The sequence below is a fragment of the Crotalus tigris genome, unplaced genomic scaffold (genome assembly GCF_016545835.1).
Source record: "Crotalus tigris isolate CLP2741 ecotype Arizona unplaced genomic scaffold, ASM1654583v1 scf7180000024167.7108832, whole genome shotgun sequence".
NCBI lineage: Eukaryota > Metazoa > Chordata > Lepidosauria > Squamata > Viperidae > Crotalus > Crotalus tigris.
The window spans coordinates 4680984-4700984 of NW_024100417.1; the positions used below are offsets into that span (position 1 = coordinate 4680984).

Here is a 20001-nt window from a genome sequence, read left to right on the forward strand (position 1 = left end):
ATGTTTATTCCCTATAGTCCATTAGTATCAGCAAGAGATTAAGAGATAATCCATCAGTAGCAAATTACAGGCCTGGAGCTTATTCTTGACTGACAGCCCAGAAAGGTAACTATTTATATTGGTGTGTTTCATAAGTACCTCTTTTTATTGTAATCCAAAGCAGTTTGGCCTCCAGGGTGAAGCCAGGCAGTTCAATATTGAACAGTATTATCCCACTGTAATGTTTTCAGCACCACAGTTTCCTTTTTATATTTCTCACCTCAGTTCTAGAGGTCCTTTTCGCAAAAAGTGGATAATTGTGAACAAAGTAGACCCTTAAGCCCAGTTCTCATAATAAATTTGTTTGTGGGTGGCACCAAATAAAATGGTTGATTTTATTTCTTGAATAACAGTAATGGTAGCAGAGCACAAAAGCATCACAAAGATGCATCTTTAGTGTTTTAAACAAAATTAGTTTTAAATATATATCCATGTCATGTTATATAGCCAATATATTATTAATATAGAAGTCAGTTTACTTAACAATAGAAAAAAATAGAAAGTTAAGAATGTAAACTTGTATATGCAGCCCTAATTTTTCAATAGTCCTCCAGCCTTGACTCCCAGTGGTAAAATCTTCAACTACAGAAAGAAAGGTGAGCTGGTATTTTATAATTCCATTTTTTTGTGTAAAATACCCAATAACATCAATTTATATTATCCTCCTGTTATTGAATGTACTGTATCTTAATATAAAATATCTCCCAAACTGTATGAAAACTGCAGTCCAATGAGAACGACAGTTCAATGACAGATTTATTTCTATGGTTAGGGATTATTTTTGTGTAAATGAGGAATCACTTGTGCTCTGAAATTATACAGTCCAAAGGCAGGGTTGTCACCTTAGTGAGAATTAAGCTTCAGTTGAGGATTTGAGATTACATTGCTCTTTATTCCCAGTTGCTGTCTTGCTCTCAATGAGAACAGAGCTTATTTCAATAATGGTTTCTTTGGCCATAACTCAGAGGCTCATCATTCAGTTCCTTCACATAGTGCCTTAGAAACAACTGAGATTTTAAAGTGATGTAGTCCTGTGAAAATGAAAGGGCATAATCTTAACCTATGTACCCCTCCTTACATGCCCAGACATACATTCACATCAGAAAACAAATAAGACAACTCCGTTCATTCCTAAACTGAACAATAGTATATTTCTGTTGTTCTTTATTAATATGCCATACTTCAAATTGGAAACCCAAAAGGTGCTTAAGGACGGGCATAAGTGCACATGCCTCACTGGCCAGCACCTCATTAAACAAACTCTGCCTTTTCCTAGGCCTGCACCATTACACCTCAATCCCAGGAAAATAAACATTTGATTAAAGAAGGTATCAGTCTATCCATGTCCAGTCCAAAGCGTCCGATCATACACTGTTGCCACTTAAGCATTTATTTTTCTGGAATCACTTATTTAAGATGATAGAAGCAAATGTAATCTACATGCCCATGGACATTTTGAAATACCCTTTTGAGCTCAAATCCAAAGCATAACACATTTTAATATCTATTATTAATGGTTATTATATTTCTGTTGACCGGTCATTGGATGACTGTTAAGTCTCTGTTCTCTATAAAGAGAAGGCCCTCTCTATAATTCCTCTCTCTCAGTTCACATTGTCAATACTGAAGATAAATTCCATCAATTGTTTTACTAAGGTTCCATGGAATCTGGATGCAGCCTAATTATGGACCAAATAGTAGAAGCCCCATTCTATTTTATCTTTGGAAATTATTTATTTATGGTGCCACCTACAATGTTTCTTATCTAATAAATTTTTTTAAATAGATGGCCTATGGATATGCACTTTTTCCCTCTTCTCACCAGTTTTAAAATGTGATTCAACAAGCAGTTTCTAATCACCAGGGCAACCTCTGCATTCTTTCAGTAAAAGTTTGGTTTTAGACAGAGCACACAATGAGTATCTAGTTTCTGTAAGATCATTCCTGCAATGAAATGAGATATTTCATGCCCTTCCGGAAAACAGAACTAACCTCTTACTGTCTCTCCTGCAGGAACAAAAGCAGGAAATGTACTGGATTTCCCTGCCAAATTTGGGTGGCTGTTACTTTCACTTTTTCCCACCTTTTTATTTTTTACTTTTGATACAGCTCTTGGTTCATATTGCACTAATGTTTCTCTGCTGTTTCTAGCTGAGATTGGAAAGAGAGCAAGAAGCTCTTCGTGCTAGAAGAATACCCACTGTTCACCAAGACTCTTCCTGCAATGATGGGGGGGGAGGGTATGCTCTTATTAAACTGTGAGTGGGATAGGTGGGATTAAAGTACCTCTGCTGATACTAGAGCAATGGTTTACTTGAGATCCTGCGTTGAATGAAATTTGGTGCATACGTACAGTACCTTTGGATTGAATGTGTGCACACCCTTATCCATGCTTGACCAGGGTTGAGGCTGCTTACTGCATGTTGAGAGTTATGTGGATCTGGAAAATGAAGAGAAGCTGGATCTACTGTTTTGAAACAAGAATGGCCAATTTGTGTACCTGTGCGTGGATGTGGGTGGGAGGATATTTGTATATGAATTTGCAGAATTGGTAGTCCTGGCCGGTCTCAATCATCATGTTTTGTTTCAGTGCTGTGCAAGACACATGCAGCTTGGCCTGTTTTTACTCTCTGTGTTTTTCCTTGTCTTTTTTTATTCCCTTCTCATCTTCATCGCACAATGTCATCAAACAAAACAAACTTTCATCTGTCAGATCAGCGAGAAGGTTGGTCCTTTTCACTTATTATCCACCTACAGTATACCTCAGCTGGGATTTTTCCAATAGGGGATTGAGAGCCATCCCTGCAGAAAGGAGATCTGATGGCCATTGGCTCCAAGCCAGGCACTGCCCTGCAGCCCTGATGGAATCTGCTTCCAACTTGCTATGACCTTGCTGATAGCATTAATCCACAGTTGCATGCCTTTGTTGCTTGATTTCTATATGCACAGACCTTTATCTGCATGCAATCCCTTTGCAATTTTTCCCTTGTTTTTTTTTGGGGGGGAGGGAATGAATTGCATGCAATTATACCATTAGGTAGCAGAGAGGGTATTGTCTTATCATGTGACTTTGTTAGACCGTCGTGTGGTATGAGGGGCCAAATAATACACTATAAAGCATTGGATAGAATAATAGAAGCAACTTGATTTGGGCAGTTAAAACACATTTGACCCAGTCCATCTCTTTCAGTTACTGAATTTGTTTACAGTACTACTGTAAAGTTGTAAGTAATTATGAATTTCCTCATGTTTTCATTTTGTACACTATCTCTGAATCTCAGGGTGTTAGTCTTTCCCACTCTGGTATGTGCTAGAGAAAGAAAAATGCGCCCGTTTTACTTTTTTATCTATTGCTGGTGGTGCTTTGGGGCATCCATATATTTTACAGGGGACAAGAGTAACTTGAATGACAAAAATAAGCAAGTCCAGTATTTTTTGCTGCAGTGCAATATCAAGCCATAATAGTTCAAAATGGTGCTATGCATTGGGATGAAAGAGAAATGGTTTTTGAGTTGCTATTGCCTCAGCCAGCTGTAATTCTAAGATAACAGCAATTTTTTCTTACTCAAGGTATCTCTTCTTTTGTGAATAAGCAAAATCTGTTACTTTTTATGCCTTGGTTATAATAGAGCAAATCATACTAGGAATTGCAGCATGTTTACACATCAGTTTTGTAAGGGAAGTCATGTACATCCTACAGTTCACCCATCCCAGTATTTTTTCCTATATTGTCCCCTGACTTGTTTGATATATTTATAATGATCTCATGTTCGTAGTCTGCACTAAAAGGTTCCTGCTTTCTTCCGTTTCTTGCGCTCCATGTATAGCATAATAGCCTTAAATTGTGTAAAACTGCTGTTTGTACTTGCTTTAAACTGAGGCCCCTCAAGCCATACTTCATTAAGATTATAATTAGAGTATGTTTAATGAGGTGCTGTTGCAGTTGTCCTGAGGCAGTAGCTTTTGTTCTCAATAGTCTTTTTTTTAACACGCTCCCTTAACCAACAATGAAATAAAGTTTTCTTATTTCCAGTCTTAAACTGAAATTTACTGAAGGCAGTATTCCATGACATCCTGGCAGAGATAGAAATTGAGAAATAAGGGAAAGATCATAAAGCTGCATAAAGTTCATACCTACTGCTCTGTTGTGCAAGATCAAATAGCAGTATTTCTTCCATGAATTCTTAGAAATATATATCAGTGCCAACAGCCTTGGCTGAGGAACGGACACTTAGAACTATTTCATGTTTGAAAGTAATTCCATGTTCCAGTTTCAGCTGCAGGAACGATGTTTATTTAGCAGTAGTCTATTTTTCCAATGCACATGTTTGAAACCAGAATAAACATCGTAATTTCATATGTAAAGTTATTCCCAAATGCATATATTTTATCACCCTTGAAGAAAAAATGTTGAATTTGTAACAGCCAAACAAGAATGGATCACATTAAGGTCCATCACCCGTAAATGTTTTACAGCTCAATTATTTAATAGAGAAGGTGTTAAATAACCCTGTGGGATGTTTCCTGGCTTTATAATTTGTTTGGCACTGAATGTTTAAATTTGTAAGCTACCTAAAGAAATTTAGGATTAAAGTAGCTTTCTAAATTTATTTATTTAAATACATCTTAGACTTTTTTGTCCTTTATTTTCAGTTATGAAGGGTTCATCCATGCATTTAATTATTGTTCTGCAATTGCTACCAGGTTATATATTAAAAAGTTAAATGTTGATAAAGCTCTCTCTCTCTCTCTCTCTCCACATCTTTAATGCTGTGTTATTTTCAAAGTAAATGAATACAAATTTCGAAACAGCAGTCTGATTTTCTCTTTCTTTGCTATTAGCATGTCACCAAACTGAACTGTGATGGGTCCTTGGCATTGTACTGCTGTAATGATAGATACTCTGTTATATGGAGTTGTCAGTGCAAATAATTAGCTTTAAAAGTTATAGCTGAAATATAATCCAACAATGTTTCGGCCCTGGTTTGAAAATTGGAATATAAAATGTCAGCACTCAGGGATGCATTAAAAATATAAATAGTACAGCATTGTTTGAGCAGAAGATAAACCTGTAAATGTGTTTTTTCTTCTTTCATTTTTCTCTCCTGCTGATAATACTATCAATAGCTGGAAAAGCCCCAGGTACCACCATACCACAAGAAGATTTTGTTTTAAGATCATTGTGGTAAGGAGGAGAAAGGAGTAAAAGAATTACCCAAATTCATAATATTTTTAGTCTATACTTTCTCCAACTTCCAAAAGCAAATCAATTGAACAAAATAAGTAAATGCAATGGGCATTAGACAATAAAAGGAAATAGCAAACTCCCAGTTCTCTTAATCTAGCCCAGCTTTCTTATAAAGCAAAAGTCCTACATATAAGCTGAAACAGGTAAAAGGGGGGGGGGGTTTTACAAATATCAAGAATGTTATAACCATATAACATTTTCAGTGGATGATTTATATAACCATTCTTCCTAAGTAAGCTTTGCTTAGTGAGCTAACCAGCCTTAATCGATGTTGGACACTAATTTTGACCAAATTTGATTACTGTAATAGGAGACAAAGCCTCCTGAGAAATCCATGGCTCTTGATTAGTCTGGGAATCTAAAAAAAAAAAAAATCCTCAGAAGCTAATGGCAAATGTATCTGGAAGACAACCAAACACATTAGTCACCTGAAGTCAAGCTCGACTTGAAAGCTGCTCTACCATTTTTAACCCTAAATAAAGAATGGGGGATTAATTTGCAATATTCCCCCCTCAAAATTTGGTTGTAGTAGTAATTCATTAAATGATAGTTTTGTGAAAGTCAAAGATTTGTTTAAAATTTTCATTTGATGTCCTGGTGATAACAATTTTGCCATTCTTTCTGGACTATCTAGAACAGTGGTTCTCAACCTTTTTAATGCCATGACCCCCCCCCCCAACCGGTCGTAAGTCGAGGACTACTCAACCAGTCATAAGTCGAGGACTACTCAACTGATGCAGCACCGTTTGCAGAATGGGACTTTTGGCGGGCTCAGCAGGGCAGAGACAGCCTGGACAATTCCTATTGGCTTCTGAAAGCCAATAGAATTAGACTCTATTCAAGAGAGTCTATTCTATTGGCTTTCAAAAGCCAATAGAATAAAAGGGAATAGCACAGCTAAGGAAAAGGGGGAAAAAATGGCGGACTGCGTTGTTTGGCGACCCCGTGAAATGGTCGTTCAACCCCAAATGGGATCCCGACCCACAGGTTGAGAACCACTGATCTAGAATAATCCTGGCTTTTTTTACCAAAACTAGGATGCTTAAGAACGGTAGTTTGAGGTTTAATTTACAATCTTTAATTCTGATCCAGTAAGCTATGGACTAGGAGACATAGCAGCAGTAAATATATTTCCTGCAGAACCAAACTTTATAATTCAAAATTTAAAGCCCAAGATATAAGAAAAGTTGTGCCTCTGCTGCAGTGATATCAACTGCTTTTAATTGATCTTGAAAATAATACTGCAAATAAGACTTCGCTTTTTCATAACATTAGTAAATAAGCATTGCAGGAAAGTTGTCTGAATTTAACCTTAGCATACATAAGTAGCCTTGCTAATGGTCTTTACATTCTGTTCAAATCGGCCATCCTCGCTGTTTTTTTCTAGCGACTCTACTTATTTTAGTTTTGTTGTAACAATTTAATTATTGTTACAACATCCCAGTATTAAGCAATTGCTTTGTATCTGGAAATTCTCAAAAGGAAGCTGCAAACTGCTGGGAAAAGGACTTTGAATAGAATGACCTCAGTATTTGATTAAATTTGAGAAGCCACTACAGTACTGTGATGTGAGAGATATTGTGCTCATTGGCCCTGGATGCAGGAAAAGTGTACATTTATTGCATGCTGAATTATTAATACTCTGTAGTACTGTTTGCTTCATCCCAACCTCTCAATGGAAATCTGGTCTCTGTTGGGGTATTCTTCCTACCTACATTGCTTTGTGGTAGGTTGGGATAGACCATGTCACTTACTTAATAACTTGATAAATTATTGCCCACGCTACATGTTCAGCACAGTAGGGAATGTTCATCTTTTGCAAGCTATATGTTGTTCCATACCCTGGGAGGGCTGGCAGTGTATTTCTTCTCTGAAAATCTGCTAAAAGAAATCCTGAATATTATCCTACAGTAGCATTTCACAAATGTGCTTCTTGCAAAATGTGAAAATGTTATTTGCTTTTATTTTTTTTAAAAAATCCCCAACCCGTAGCAAATCCTGACAGGTCAGGGAAAGGTATTTTTAAAATATGGTACCTGCTTGTCAATTGGATGAAGATTTCTGTAATTGGCAGGTTGGAATTTTCTTAAGTAACTGATTTCTTTGGCAGGAAGGGCCAAGAACTAAATCCTGGCAGGAATTAGGCACATGTGGACATTGTGTAAGTGACTTTCGTTAGCTGCACTGTTCTCTGTCAAAATGTTATAATACTGATTGACAGCTCTGCTTCACTTCCCACTCTAGTAACAGGGAAGAACAAGAGATTAGAGCCTGGAAGAACATCACACATGTGGATGGATGTTGCATAAGTGACATTCCCCAGCTCTGCTATGCTGTGCCAGAGAATTGTAAAGCTGATCAACAGTCCTACTTTATGTCCCATTGAATTCAGGGAAATAAAGTTGCCAGTTGCTCTAGTGTTATATTCTGAGTTCGAGAATTTCAACTTGGACTGACTATAGCATCTCTGATCCAATCCGTAGCATCACTGGGCCCATTTTTTGCTCTTTTATAGACTTGAAGACCTCAGTGTGAGGTTTAAAATAAAATTTAAAAATGGAAAAGAAGGATAGCTTTCCCCTGATCCTTATTTAATAAGAAGAACCTGAGCTTCTATTGATTGCTTTGCCCTGTTCTTCCCTTGTGCCCGATGAGAACTGAAGTTTGATTTACTGTACTTTTAATGGTTATTTATAATCAGACTGGGAGGAACAAAAATACTCAGGAGATTCAAAGGAAGGCAGCAGAGCTTGACATCTGACATCTTGAATTTTTTACCTAGCAGTTCCTCTCACTCTCATTTTCTCCTTTTGGGCAATAGAAGCACCATTCCCCTCTCTGTTAGGATGGATGGAGGCCAACATATGGATTATTAATGGTGTAATGGAAAAAAATAATGTACCGTATTTTCTGGCATATAAGACGACTTTCTAAACCAGGGGTTCTCAACCTTGGCAACTTTAAGACGTATGGACTTCAATTCCCAGAATTCCTCAGCCAATTGAAGTCCACACGTCTTAAAATTGCCAAGGTTGAGAACCCCTGTTCTAAACCATGCAAATCGTCTCCGAAGTCAGGGGTTGTCTTATACACCGAGTCGTCTTATACGCCGGAAAATACTGTATTTTCCAGCATATAAGACGACTTTCTAACCATGCAAATTGTCTCCGAAGTTGGGGGTCGTCTTATACGCCGGAAAATACGGTATTCCTTTAGCCAAAGGCTCAAAACAGAATAGCCTATGAAAAAAAAATCTTGGGACAACCTTATTCCCGTACCTTTAAGCCCTGTCCCAAATGTGAGACTGTGACCACAAAATTGGGTCACCACAAGAAGAAGAAAGAGATTATCTGCTTAGTGTCAGTATTACAGGGAAGTGTGTACCTGTTTTCAGTCACGAGATTGGCATTTGGCTGAGTTGTTTGGAGAAATGGTTTTTACCTATCTTTGGGTAACGAAACTATGGGGTAAAGGCTTGCCTACAGACTTTTCTTTAAATTTTCTCTTTTTTTTCCTTGTTTTGTTTTGTTTGCAGGAAGTGAAAGGGGGAATGGTTTTCATTGCCATTTATCCTGGGACTAGGCTAGAAGAGCCCCATGTCTGATCTAATGTCAAATAACCTTTTCTCATCCCCTTCCACTTGAATATAAATAGCAACTTTCAAAAAGGGCAAGATAGCACTTTGCTGAATGAACTTAAGCTCTTATCTGCAAATTCTCAAGCTGTAGTCTTTCTTCCTAGTGTAGTCCTGACAGGTTCTTTTATGGCAACAAAGGAGATAACCAAGGACTGATACTTGAAATTCTGTTCTGTCAAAACTAGCTACTGAGCATGCATGCATATGTCTGAATGTGGTTTAAATAACCTGAACAGGAGGTAGGAGTTATCTTGCTTGGTTTTCACAGAAGTAGAGTGTAAAGGAATGCTATTGATTGTGTTTGATTCTTCTGCATGAATTTCTCCCAGTTTCATTTCTGACTTCCAGTAATTGCATTTTTCTGCACTTCCACCATTCCCACTGGAGGATTTTTTGTTCAAATTTTATATATTAGTTCCTTTCCCTTTTGGGTCTTTTGTCTGTCTGGTGCACGTCAAGTCAGTGAATAATTGCCATGCATGAGTTTGTAGCATTATTCCTAAAGCTTGTTTTTCTTTGAGACCAGTTTAGTTGGTGAAGGGGTGGGAAGCTGGTTGATCCACTGTACTGAAATCCTAATATATGAGCAAACTGTTCCTCTATTAGCTCAACATCATGTTCATTGGGTGGGGGATGGGGAGGAGAAGAGTCCTGCTTCTTGCCGATCAGATCCAGGCTATGTTGGACAACCACTCCATCATGTTGACCCATTGCCATGTCCATCAAATATCTGGATAATTGTGTTAGAGCTAACGTGACCCCATTTTATTTGCTTTAATTTGTGTTTATAAAGTACTTCCTTTCAGTTGGGTAACAAGTCCCTCACTGGCAACCATGCATGTAACTATTGATTTGAGATTGATTTTAAAAAAGCCAACTTGTTTTTACACATTTGAAAACATGTACATTATTATTACTCCAGCTGTTATGAAGCTAATGTGTCCCCTTTTTGTCTCCAAGATGGTGTGTAGTATGCATATTGCTGACAGTATTGTTTCATTTATCCTCAAATCTTCATTCTGTTGTTCATGGTATTGTGAGGCCTTCTGTGCCAGTTTTCTTTCTGCGAATCCACTGGATTGATGAATCATCAAAAAGAACTCAACCAAAACTTTATTAAGAGTACTGTTAGCCTGTCAATCTGAACTGAGTTTTGTTAGTACTACTATACTACCCACATGGTAGTAGCTGCCCCTTTCTAACATGATTTTGTGGTGCTGAAACCAGCACAGAAAGAAGTCCAGCATAAAACACACCTAGTAGTAGACCATAGCCCTTTGAGCAAGTTTTGCTCAGTAACCCCCCTCCCGATGGGTCTTTTCTATAGATTCTCTGCCCTTTAGTTACTTGCTTGATAATCAGGTGGTATGAATTGGAGAGGCTGTACTATTAAGGAAGAGAGGATTCCACATATATAAACACTGACTTCATATTGGAGAAGCAGGTTTCCCAGAGGAGATAGAACACAAGCCTTTTTAAATAAAGCCTGGAATGAATTTGCCCAGAGGAAGCAAAGATTTACTCTGCTCAGTTACATTTCTTTGTCCTTGTTTAAATTGGCCAGTAACACTGGCCTTAGAGAAGAGCATCATTTATGTACCATTCCCCTAGATGAAGTGGTTCAGCTAATAGCCAGCAAGCTTTAGTACATCTCAAAGCTTGCCTCCAAACCAAGTGAAGAATACTGCATGAGTGAATAAGGGGTGTGAGTCGTCCTTGGAGTGCTTTCCAAAGGTGGGAAGGATCCATTATCCAAGTGCTCTTCTGTCAAGATGGATTTGAACTCCTTTCCAAAAAAAAAAAAAATGCTAACTAGATTTGCATATGGCCTAGGGCTCTTTACATTTTCTCTGGGAATGCTGTTTTAACTAGTTATAATATATGGAATAATTTTGAAAAAAAATTGTACCTCCCATTATAACATAGATTTGGCCTGCAGACCACTTTGCAATGATACTACTTAAATAATCCCATGTGGCAGAATTTTAGTGTACCTTATGGATTGGAAAATGAATTTACTTTCTAATTTACGGGATGCAGGGGAAATGAATATTTATCATGACATGCCAGACCTCCTGATGAAAATAATTCCAGTGTGACTTAAAAAGGAAGCATATAGACATGAAATTTAGTAAACGCTTCTTGCGCAGAATATTCTTTTTCTAGAGTGATTTACTACTTCAATAGGATGAGTGTTGATGTCCCCATTACCCATCAACTTTGAAATAAAAAATGAACATGCAAGTTGAAGCTGTGACCCTACTAGTTGTCTGTTCCTTATTTCAGTGCGGCGAGTATCTCCTCGATTTTCAATCCCTCCAAGTAACCATGAGGTGATGCCTGGAGGGAGTGTGAACCTCACATGTGTAGCAGTGGGGTCTCCAATGCCGTATGTGAAGTGGATTGTTGGAGATGTGGAATTAACAAAAGAAGATGACATGCCAATGGGCAGGAATGTTCTAGAACTGATCAATATTACACAATCAGCCAACTATACATGTGAAGCCATGTCCTCACTGGGAGTAATCCATGCAACAGCACAGATTACTGTCAAAGGTAAGAAGTTCCAGATTATGTCCAAAGAAATTGTGACAAATATATACAGTTATACCTATCTTTTCCTAGATTATATTTATATTTTACATTCTTATTTTTTCGTTAGGGAGTCTGGCCAAATAATGCTTTATATATAATATAAAATGTGGAAAGAGCAGATTCATGTAACGTCTCTTCTCATTTGGTTATCTAATTATTTTTTACTTCACAAAACAGATACTCAAACTTCAGAATGGAGAACAAATCTCAAATAAACAAGCTCACAGATGTTTTCCATATTAATTTCTCAGGTGTAACTCTTCTCTTATTTGTACCTATATATTGATTTTTCTCCAGCAGGATGGCTGTAGAGTCCAAATGGATGGGTTCTATGACGGCCTTCCTGCCTGGCAGACTGGGTAAAAACTTCGGCCACACCCCTTCCTTTGGGCGTGACCCCAGTTTTGACTCAGTCTCGAAGCCTGGTAGAAGTGCGAGAAGCAGCTCTTAGGAAAGAATAGTTTTCACAAAGAAAAGAATATCCTCTTCCAGTTTTTTTTTTTTTTTCCTCCCCTTTTTGCAGCAGGCAGGGATCCCGGGCAGAGGAATAGAACACCGACGCCTCCCAGCCAGGATCGTCGGAGTGGTGAGAGGATCGCCAGGGCGGTTAGCCAGGGGGGCTCGGGCCGGTCAGTGGATCTTCCGCGGATCCCGCCAAACAGCTGTTTGGCGCGGGGACATTTCCCGGACCACCCGCCGGGCAGCTGAGTGGCACGGAGGCCACTCGGTCCGGCGGAGGAGCTGAGGCGCCGTTCAGCGCCAAACAGCTGAGCGGCGCGGGAAAACAGAGCGCTGATCAGCTGAGCGGCGCGAGAAGCGCAGCGCGCCCAAACCGACCGGCAGAGCCTCAGCGCCGTTTTTTCTCCCCCAGCGGAGAGGCACAGCCCCCTTAAGGACAAAAGAGCCATTCAAGCCGGTTAATTACCCTATTGCTGGCTATTAAAGACCCGCCATTGTTGGAGCCTCGTGGCTCATCCGGCTACTATTGGGAGGCGGGGCTTCCTCCCATTCGCCATTTTAAACAAGCAGTTTAGCCGCCGCTTTTTTCCTTTACATTAAGACACTTGGGCAAGAGGAAGGAAGAGGAATAAAAGATTAGAACCTCTATCAGTTCTGAGCGTGGTCTGCTACCACAGCCACAGACCGGGGGAGAGAGAGATATAAACTGTACTTTTGTCTGGACTAGGTGAGGAGGTGAGGAGGAATATTTTTTCTTTTCCTAACTGTTCCTATAGTGACCTTTAGTCACTGCCTTGCAGGATCTTCTGTCCAAAGATTCCTGTCTGTCCGGCCATTGTTTGTATAGGCAGAAGAGGGCACAGCCCCAAGCATCTGCATCTGATCTGCGTATCTCATTCCCCCTGTCCAGGCATTGCCTACTCGGGGTGTCTGGCACAATGGCAGACAATGTCTCGTATTCAGTCACACAGGTCCCTCAATTGTCCCCCCCACAGCAACAACAAAAACGCAGATCTTCTGAATCAGAGGTGGGGGGGAAGAAGAAAGCTAAAACAAAGCACCTTTCTCAGAAGGGACAGTCCAAAACGGCTGAGCGAGAGGCTTTGAGGAGACATTTGGCTTTAGAAAGGCAAATTAGCAGAGCACAGAGAACCAATGTCAATGGGACAAATTTGGTTTCCCCTGTCCCAGGGGTGGCACCCAGCACAGAACCTACTGCCGAGGAAGTGCTCAAGACTTGGTCTCCTCCTGGGAAACTGAACAGTTAGATTCCTCCAATCCCTCCTCACCAGCTTCTTCACCCGACCACACTCCAGCGCCTCACCCCAACGACAAGGCGCAGGAGAACATATGGTCGGCACAATTTCATGCATTCATGCAGGATGCATTCTCCCAGTTCATGGCTTCTAAGGGGCAAGTGGCCTTTCACACACCCCGTAAGGGACGGGCTAGGCCGCCCCCTACCAGCATCTCTGAAACTTCCTCTCAATTGGGAGAGGGTGACTCAGTAGACCTGGACATGTCAGACATGCCCCTCTCGGAGGACGAGGAGACCGCACCTGAGCAGGCGACAAGCTCTGGCCTCTTTAACCCAGCGCTCCTAAAATCACTCCTGATAAAGGCAGTTTCCACAGTCAACCTAACATCAGTACAGGATGAGAAGCCCTCAACAAGCAAGGAGGCCAATCCTCTATTTGCCAAAAAGGTTCCACAGGATAAGTACATCCCATGTGCGGAGGTCTTTATGACCACGCTGGAGGAACAATGGTCCTCACTTGCGAGCCCACCGGCACCTAACAGCGCGGAAAGAAAGCTTTTCAACCTATCTCCCTCCTTCTCTAACATGTTAGAGGTTCCCACTGTAGATAACCCCTTGATCTCATTATTTTCTACCTCCGCGATTCCAGGAGACATGGCGGAGGTCTTGAGACCTGAGGAGAAGAAATTTGAACACTCCCTCCGGCGTTCCCATATGGCTGCAGCCTGGGCGGCCAGAGCAGCCACTTCATCATCATTCTTCGCGAGGGCCCGTATCATGTGGCTGAGGGAACTGCAAGGCACGGTGCCTCCAGACCAGGTCAGAGTACACCAAACATTGGCCAAGCTCCTCGCGGCCTCTCAATTCGTGTCTGACGCTTCACTGTACGCAACAAAGTATGCGGCAAGGTCCATTGCGGCCACAGTGGCCTCGCGAAGGCTACTGTGGCTCAAAAATTGGAAGACAGACCTGAGGTCCAAATGGCGTCTTTCGACGTCCAAATACAGTGGAGAAGCCCTGTTTGGTTCCATTCTGGACCCACACGTCAGCGAAGGCAGAGACAAGAAAAAAATCCTAGTGCATCCATCAAAGAAGTTAGACAGGAGAGGCAGTCAGGACTTCCGGAGACAGGGCTCCCGCCCAGGAAGCCCCTGGGAATGGAGACAGCCCTTTCGATCAGGGCAATCCTGGGACTGGCCCAGAGGCTCACGATCCTTCTATCCGAGACAGGATCGAACCCCGGATCGCCAAAGCCCGGGAGCCAGAGGCCAGTTCCAGTCCAGACGCCCATATAGGGGAGCGGGAGGCAGATCCTTTAAGCGTACCAAGTGACGCCAAACAGGACACTCCCATCGGGGGTCGGTTAGGAAACTTCATCGAGGTCTGGGAGCAGACCACCACCGACGCCTGGGTCTTGGAAACGATCAGGCATGGCCTGACCTTAGACTTTTGTTCTCCCCCACCAAGCCGGTTCATCAGATGCCCCATCTCCAGAAAGGTACACAAGACGAGGCTGATAACTTCGGCCATAGCTCACCTCCTGTCAATTCAAGCCATAGAGAGGGTACCAAAGGAAGAGGAGGGAAGAGGATTTTATTCCATCCTCTTCGTTATTCCAAAGACATCAGGAGGGTGGAGAGCAATATTGGACCTGAAGGGCCTGAATCATTTCATAAAGTACAGGAAGTTCAAGATGCACTCATTGAAGTCCATCCTAGCCAGCGTCAGGGAAGACGATCTATTATCCTCAATAGATCTCACAGAGGCGTACCTACACATTCCCATCCATCCCAGCTACCGGAAATTCCTCAGATTTACCTACGCGGGCCGGCATTACCAATACAGGGCCTTACCCTTCGGACTATCTTCAGCACCAAGGGTATTTACCAAAATCCTAGCTGTAATAGCAGCCCATCTCAGGCTGATGCCGGTTCGCGTACAGTTTTATCTGGACGACATCTTGATTCAGTCCAGATCTCAGGAACAAGCAAGGGCAGATCTCAAGACCACGATCCGAACCCTACAGGGGCACGGATTCTCGGTCAATCTAAACAAGAGCCACCTCATTCCCTCAAGGAGACTGCAACACCTGGGCGCGGTGATAGACACGTCACAGTGCAGGGTATTCCTTTCCCAGGAGCGACTGATCAGCATATCCAAGCTAATCCACCAAATTCAAAAGATCAGGAGAGTGCCCTTGCTACAACTCTCGAAGCTCCTGGGAAAGATGATATCTTGCATGGGCATCATCCCATTGGCAAGGCTCCACTCGAGGGAGTTGCAGTGGTTCCTCCTACCCTACCAGAGGAGGAACCTCAGCACCTCCAGCAGGAGAGTGCCGGTACCAGCACAGGTGATGAAATCACTAAAATGGTGGCTATCCCCCATGACACTCAAGGGGAGCATATTCAGGGAACCGAACAGGGTCACGCTCACGACAGATGCGAGCCTGTTCGGATGGGGAGCCCATCTGGGGACCCAGATAGCACAGGGCCAGTGGGGTCAGAAGGACCTGTCACACAGCATCAACTGGCTAGAGCTCCGGGCCATACACCTGGCCCTCCGTCATTTCTCACACCTAGTAACGAGGAGGCACGTCCTCGTGCTTACAGACAATGTAGCAGCCAAGGCGCATGTAAACAAGGAGGGAGGAACGAAATCAGTGGAACTAATGAAGGAAGCATTGGCTCTGTCTCGGTGGGCAGAAGCCAATGTGAGTTCCATCAGAGCGGAACACATCTCAGGGGAGACAAACACCCAGGCAGACTCCCTGAGCAGAGCCAAGGTGGACCAGTCGGAATGGCGTCTGGACCCGGCTCTCTTCGAGGAGATCTCCCGGAGGTTCGGACAACCGCACCTAGATCTATTTGCCAACCACAAGAACACACAACTCCCCAGGTTCTTCTCCAGATTCCCGTCCCCGGGATCGGAGGGAACGGATGCTCTCAGGTGCCGGTGGCCGGCGCAACTCCTGTACGCCTTCCCACCACTGCCATTAATACCGGCAACCATACGCAAGATGATCCTGGAGGGCGCAGAAATGGTCTGCATTGCCCCTCACTGGCCACGGCGCCCGTGGTTTGCCGACCTCGTGGACCTTTCGATATCACCTCCGTGGAGGATCCCCCCGGACAAGGTAAAACTCAGTCAGGGCAAGCTTGTACACCCAGATCCCCAGTGGCTACAACTAGCCGCTTGGCATTTGAGCGGCAAAGCTTAACTAAACAATCTTATTCTGCAGGGGTGATATCGATCATACAGGCATCACGAAGAGCGTCCACTAATAGGATTTATGACGCTACGTGGAAGGGATTTTGTAGGTGGTGCGCTTCGCTTCACCTAGACCCGACCGCAGTATCTATTCCCAATATCCTAGATTACCTACTGGAGGGTCTTAATAAGGGCCTGTCAGTCAATACTATCCGCAGACAGATATCGGCCCTCTCAACTGTACTCTCCTGCGACAACTTCAACTTCCCTAGCACAGCATCCAGCTATTAATGCCTTTTTAAAAGGGGCATCTAACACAAAGCCCCCAGTCATACACAGGTACCCGTCCTGGAACCTGCCTAAGGTCCTTCTAGCCCTTGACATCAGCACCCTTCGAACCTCTTGAAACATGCTCACTCCATCACCTCTCACTGAAGGTAGCTTTCCTTGTGGCAATTACTTCAGCAAGGAAGAATCTCAGAACTAGCAGCACTGTCAGTAAGGAAGGATCTGTGTACCTTTTTCAAAGACAGGGTCGTTCTTAGACCAGACCCGACCTTCATTCCGAAGGTAAATAGCATCTTTCACAGATCTCAGGAACTTTCGCTTCCTGATTTCTGTCCCAGACCCAAACATAGACTAGAACACAGATGGCACAAGCTGGACGTGCGGAGAGCGCTGTGTTTCTACGTGAAACGCACCTCGGCTTTCCGAAAGACTGAAGCATTATTTGTGTCCTGTTCAACCAGCAACTATGGGAAAGAAGGTATCTCCTTCCACCATAGGCAGGTGGATCAGAGCCTGCATAGCGCAGGCCTACGTCTCACAGGATTTGCCAGCACCCACTCAGGTGACTGCCCACTCAACGCGGAGCGCAGCCACATCTGCGGCGTGGCTAACGCAAGCTCCGGTGGAAGAGATTTGCAGGGCCGCAACCTGGTCCTCACCTTCGGTTTTCATTCGACATTACCGTTTAGACTCCCTAGCAGCAGCAGACGCGGCTTTTGGCAGAAGAGTTCTTCAACAAGTCGTATCTGCTCAGAGTTCGGTAGCCTAGACATTCCCTCCCAGGGGGACATGAGGGCTTTGGTATGTCCCATCCATTTGGACTCTACAGCCATCCTGCTGGAGAAGGGGCGTTGTCTTACCTGAACGCCTTTTCTCAGCAGGATGATGTAGAGTCCAAGCCCACCCAGAGGATAGGTCTAGGCAGGGTTATAATAAAGATATAATAAAGAGCTGCAAGGTTAATTCCAACAAAGTTTCTCGCCTAAGTCAAAACTGGGGTCACGCCCAAAGGAAGGGGTGTGGCCGAAGTTTTTACCCAGTCTGCCAGGCAGGAAGGCCGTCATAGAACCCATCCATTTGGACTCTACATCATCCTGCTGAGAAAAGGCGTTCAGGTAAGACAACGCCCCATTTATCTACAATCCTGTCATAAAATCAATATATAAAAGAATCCCAGATTACAATCCTGGCCTTAGATTTTGTTATCTGATAGTGCAGGAAGATTGTGACTTTTTCTGCTAATGCTTGGAGTTTTCATGGCCAGGATGCTGTAATATTCCACCATCCAAATGCACATCCCACCAATTTTTCCATTCCATAAATACGTTGTAATAGTAGTAGTACAGTGCAAGTACTATTATCTTGGTGAATTGGCCCTGAACAAAAGTTCTGAAGGGTACTCCAGCTGAAGAACTTTTTTTTCCATTTGAAAGCTGACCTGGATTCTTGTTTAAATTATGGTTATTTAACCAGCCACCAACAAGTTCTGTGAACACATATAATAATATGATTGCTATGTTTACCCTTTCATTAAAAGCACTCCAAGTAACGTGGTAGTGTGTAATATAAAATGTAAGTTCCAGTAAAATTATTTCTGCCTTTAAAGAAGAATGTTAAGGAGATTTTGAACCTCATTTATATTTTTATGCATTCTATCATTTGCATTAATAGAATGATTTTTCCCCGTATTTTCAGCTCTGCCAAAGCCTCCAGCAGAGCCATTAGTGACTGAAACAACAGCCACCAGTGTTACTCTCACCTGGGACTCTGGAAATGCAGACCCCATCTCCTACTATGTCATTCAATATAAGCCCAAATCTTTGGAGGGAACGTTCCAAGAAGTGGATGGTGTGGCCACCACCCGCTATAGTATTGGTGGCCTAAGCCCCTTCTCAGAATATGAGTTCCGCATTATTGCTGTAAACAACATTGGAAGGAGCCTTCCTAGTGAACTGGTTGAGGCACGGACAGGAGAACAAGCTCCATCAAGCCCACCTCTCAAAGTGCAGGCACGGATGCTGAGTGCTAGCACAATGCTGGTCCAGTGGGAACAACCTGAAGAGCCTAATGGATTGATTCGAGGCTACCGGGTGTACTACACGACTGATCCCCATCTACCACTCAGCATGTGGCAGAAGCACAACACTGATGACAGTCATCTCACCACTGTGGGCAGTTTGATAACTGAGACTACATATAGTATTCGTGTCTTGGCGTTCACCTCAGTAGGAGATGGCCCCCCTTCTGATGTTATTCAAGTCAAGACCCAGCAGGGTGGTAAGTATATGTGGTATAAGTTAGCTTTCCCCCAGTCTGATAACCCTTCAGGTGTATTAAGATTGCATGATACAGAATTCTGGGAGTTACAGTCTCAACACTTTCAGAGAGGAATAGATTGGAAAAAGCGAGAATTAAAATTGCCCCCTCCATGTCTTGGTTTGCTCTAATTCTTTCAGGGACCAGACATCTGAGGCAAAGATCTTGATTGTGGTATGGTCCAGACTTGAGGTTTGTTCATTGAGGAGCAAGCTTATGCTTCTTAATTAGGATTGAGGAAAATGTGCTCTTTTTCAGATTATAAATAGTATGTTGTTTTATCATCATTGTATGTTTGTCAAGAATGGACATCTACTTAGCTAACAAGGTTAATAAGGAAACTGTTTAACTTGGATTATAAAAGAAAGAGAAGGTACTGAGCAGAATTATGAAAATGCTGTAAAATTTTAGATTAGTGATAAGACCAGTGTCTTGGACACTTTCTAAGATTCCTCAGATTTACCTCCACTGAATCATATTTCATCGGTCCCTAGTTCCAGCCCAACCAGCAGACTTCCAAGCTGAGGCCGAATCAGATACACAGATCATGTTGACTTGGCTGCCAGCCTCTCAAGAGCGCATCACCAAGTATGAGCTGATATACTGGGAAGGAACAAATGGGATCCAGGTAAGAAACATAATAATTGATTGCTGTACTGTAGTTCCTATGGAAGTGAGGCAGGTTTTTCCATAGTACCAGTTAGATTCTTGTCAAAACATAGGTACACGCAGAAGATTGTTGTTGAAAACAGCTTCTGAAAAACAAGGTGTCATGTAGTTGTAAACCTTTATACATATTTCAGTGTGAGAGGGAGAATCAAGAACTCCTGCATTCACTTGGATTCCTGGCCATAAGCATAATTACTGAAAGCATTCCCTTTGTCGTGAATGCTTAGATGAAGTTTCAAAGATTATCCATCTAGTCCTTATGATGTTTAGCCATGGTTTGGA

General features: G+C 42.5%; 1 protein-coding gene across 2 annotated transcripts in view; it reads left to right on the forward strand.

Annotated features, from left to right (window-relative positions):
* The window catches only part of PTPRF (protein tyrosine phosphatase receptor type F), a 547145-nt gene that overhangs the window by 440567 nt on the left and 86577 nt on the right, over positions 1 to 20001 (forward strand). For both annotated transcript variants that reach the window (XM_039323287.1, XM_039323286.1), the window contains exons 8-10: positions 11211 to 11480; positions 18430 to 19011; positions 19545 to 19678. In XM_039323287.1, coding sequence (XP_039179221.1) covers positions 11211 to 11480; positions 18430 to 19011; positions 19545 to 19678 — 986 coding nt within the window. The remainder of the gene's footprint in view (positions 1 to 11210; positions 11481 to 18429; positions 19012 to 19544; positions 19679 to 20001) is intronic.